The sequence below is a fragment of the Acyrthosiphon pisum genome, unplaced genomic scaffold (genome assembly GCF_005508785.2).
Source record: "Acyrthosiphon pisum isolate AL4f unplaced genomic scaffold, pea_aphid_22Mar2018_4r6ur Scaffold_20682;HRSCAF=21825, whole genome shotgun sequence".
NCBI lineage: Eukaryota > Metazoa > Arthropoda > Insecta > Hemiptera > Aphididae > Acyrthosiphon > Acyrthosiphon pisum.
This window is the reverse complement of record NW_021770068.1, coordinates 30237-33024: the sequence shown is the minus strand read 5'-3', so window position 1 is coordinate 33024 and position 2788 is coordinate 30237. Positions and strand designations below refer to the sequence as shown.

The 2788-nt window shown below is 28.0% G+C and overlaps 1 protein-coding gene across 1 annotated transcript; it reads right to left on the bottom strand.

The window, feature by feature from the left end:
* Nucleotides 1-1554: 1554 nt before the first annotated feature.
* On the bottom strand, nt 1555-2226 carry LOC115034697. The gene is made up of 2 exons (XM_029492044.1): nt 1739-2226; nt 1555-1678 (listed from the first exon to the last, which is right to left on the bottom strand). Exons 1-2 carry the CDS (start codon nt 2096-2098, stop codon nt 1613-1615), a joined length of 426 nt encoding a protein of 141 aa, XP_029347904.1. The 5' UTR covers nt 2099-2226; the 3' UTR covers nt 1555-1612.
* Nucleotides 2227-2788: the final 562 nt, after the last annotated feature.

Genomic DNA, 2788 nt, shown 5'->3' with positions numbered 1-2788 from the left:
TCTACTGTTTCTAAAATGCGTGTACGTAAACACACTTTTCTAAATAATGACAAGTTACACTAAATAACTATGATTTGCCAGTGACGTCCAAAAATCAATTGTTATACAAACATGTGAAATATTTTTTAAGAAACATTTTAAATTTTCTCTTTCATTTAGTGCAGTCTGTTCAACAAGTCTTGTTATTGTTTGTTTACAAGGAACAGAATACTCAGGTACGGCTATTTCCATAAATTCAAGAAAACCTTCCCCTTCTATAATACTCAGAGGTCTTAAATCTTTAATAACAAATTTCACTAGGCTTTTTGTTAGTTCCTTAGCTCGTTTAGTTTTGTTTGATAATTTTGATGGAGTTTGCTTAAAATATGGAATTAAAGTATTAGACGTACTTGGTTTTGTACTTGTACATTGCTGAAAATGTGATTTGAGATTAGTCGTATTTCCACTATAACCAACAGCACATTTGCACTTTTTACAAAAAACTTGATTTTTATTTAATATAATCCCCTTTTCATTAACTTTAAAACCAAAATGTCGCCATATATCACTTCTAGCACCAGACAACGGTACTAATTTAAAGTTTTCACTCATTTTATTTGTATAAATAATAAAATTAATAACGAACGTAATAATTACGAAAATAATTACGACGTCTCACCGCGAGTTAACAACCGATACTGAATTTAGATTAAATTGTTTGGTGTGGTGGTTATTTCTTTGGAACATATTAATATCGCCTCGTATCATAATCTACGTTTTTATCTTTATTAGGTATATCTGTCAGATATAATAATTTATTATATCTGACAGATATTTTATACTGTTTACTCAGTTTAGTGTTTAATCATCCGGAAAACCGCAAAATTCCGAGCCCCGATTAATCACACCGATATTGCGATATTTTCGATAATTATTTTTAGATTTCGATATCGAAATTATTGAAAAAATACCCACGATATCGATATCGTATCGAATTATCGATATCGATATCGTATCGAATTATCGATATTGTTGGCCAACACTAATATATATATTAGGGTGGTCCTTATTTTTTCAATGTGATTTTTTTATTACAGTACCCCCTTAATTTGTTAAGTTATATGAGTAAGTCATTTGGGTAAAATTTGGATGATCTCACTCAACCCCTTCTGGTGCCGCATTAGGGTTGAAATTTGGAAAAAGAGGGTAGTTTTTTGTTTTTTTTATTTAATTCAGAAGGTATTGTATTTATTGAAAACATGTAAAGAACTAAATTATAGATTTTAGCATTGTCTATAAAAAAGCATATTACGTAAATTCTCGTAAGTCCATTTATTTTTAAGAAAACTTATTAATTTATAAAATATTATATATAATTAACGAAATTGCATTTTTTTGGTTTTTTAAATATATACAACGTACGGTTGGATATATGACAAAATATGTTGAATAAAAATTATATAGAATTAAATAATATAAAAAAAAGATTATAGCTAAAAAAGTCTTAATATTCTGTAATATACGTTTTGGTTTTATTTACTTGATTTTCTTTAATTTTTACAACATAAAAAAATAATTAAAAATAGGTATGATTTTTTTTCGTCGAATTGTAGGTATAGTTAATTAATGCCACCTAAAATGGTTTCTTCAGCGTTTGTCTGTCACTTTGCGGATATTTTTTCCGGTAGTCTTGCACAGTCTAGAAAATATAATAACATTTTTAAGTTTAATTTATTTTTGAAATAGTAAAATAAATTACCTGTAATACATGTTGTTTTTGTTCTTCATTTTTTGTAAATTTCTTATTATATTCTTCTATAAGCTTGACTCCCCTCTCAGCTGTGTCATTCACGACTTTTAGTGAGTTTATAATGTGTTTTCCTGTTATGTAGTCCTCGTGATTATTCCAATTGGCCGGATCAATAGTTAAAAACTGTGTGGAAATTTGAAATCTCTTGAACATTCCAATCGATTTAGAGTTTATTAAGTCAATTAAAAGATCTTTTTGTATAAAATGTGAAACATCTTCAAATTTAAGTCCTATTTTTTTTTTCAACTCGATTTCTTCCTCTTCGTCGTTTATGCTTGAATCGTAAGTACTCAATATTCTCTCAGCCATTTTGAGTCTCGTACTGTTATCTACACGATCGTCAAATATCGAAAATGTAACACACTCTGGATTTAAATACCACAGATGATTTATTATTTTTTTTAATGCTACGTCTGAAACTCTTTTATTATGCAATTTATAATCTTCTAATTTTTTTAAAAATAAAATGTCATTTAGTGGAGCTTCAATTGCATTGGGTGACGAAAACCAAGCCTGAACGTAACATTTAACTATAAAACAACAAATATCTTTTAATGCCTTTTCTTCTTTGCTATTTAATTTAAATTGATCTTTAAATATATATAGCTTTAAAGAATAAATGGCCTTAGCCATCCATCTGGCTAAATGGTATGGACCAGGCTGCCTAAAAGCAATTCCTCGAGGTGGAACACCGCCTAAAAATATAATAACGAGTTCTAAAAATTCTTGGTAATCATCTCGAGGAAGACTATCAATAATTTTTTTTTTCGCATATAATATAATTTCATCAGCTTCATTTTTTATAATATTTTGAATATAGATATCAGAAACTGACGTGGAAAATTTGGTTTTATCAATATTTTGAATTTTCCCACGAATTTTGAAATCTTTTAAAAAGTAATATATCTGGTCCTGTCATGTTAAATAACTTTACTTCTAAAAATACACCTTGTAAAACAAGTTCAAAAATGTGATGTCGGCACGCCAAAAATAAAATTT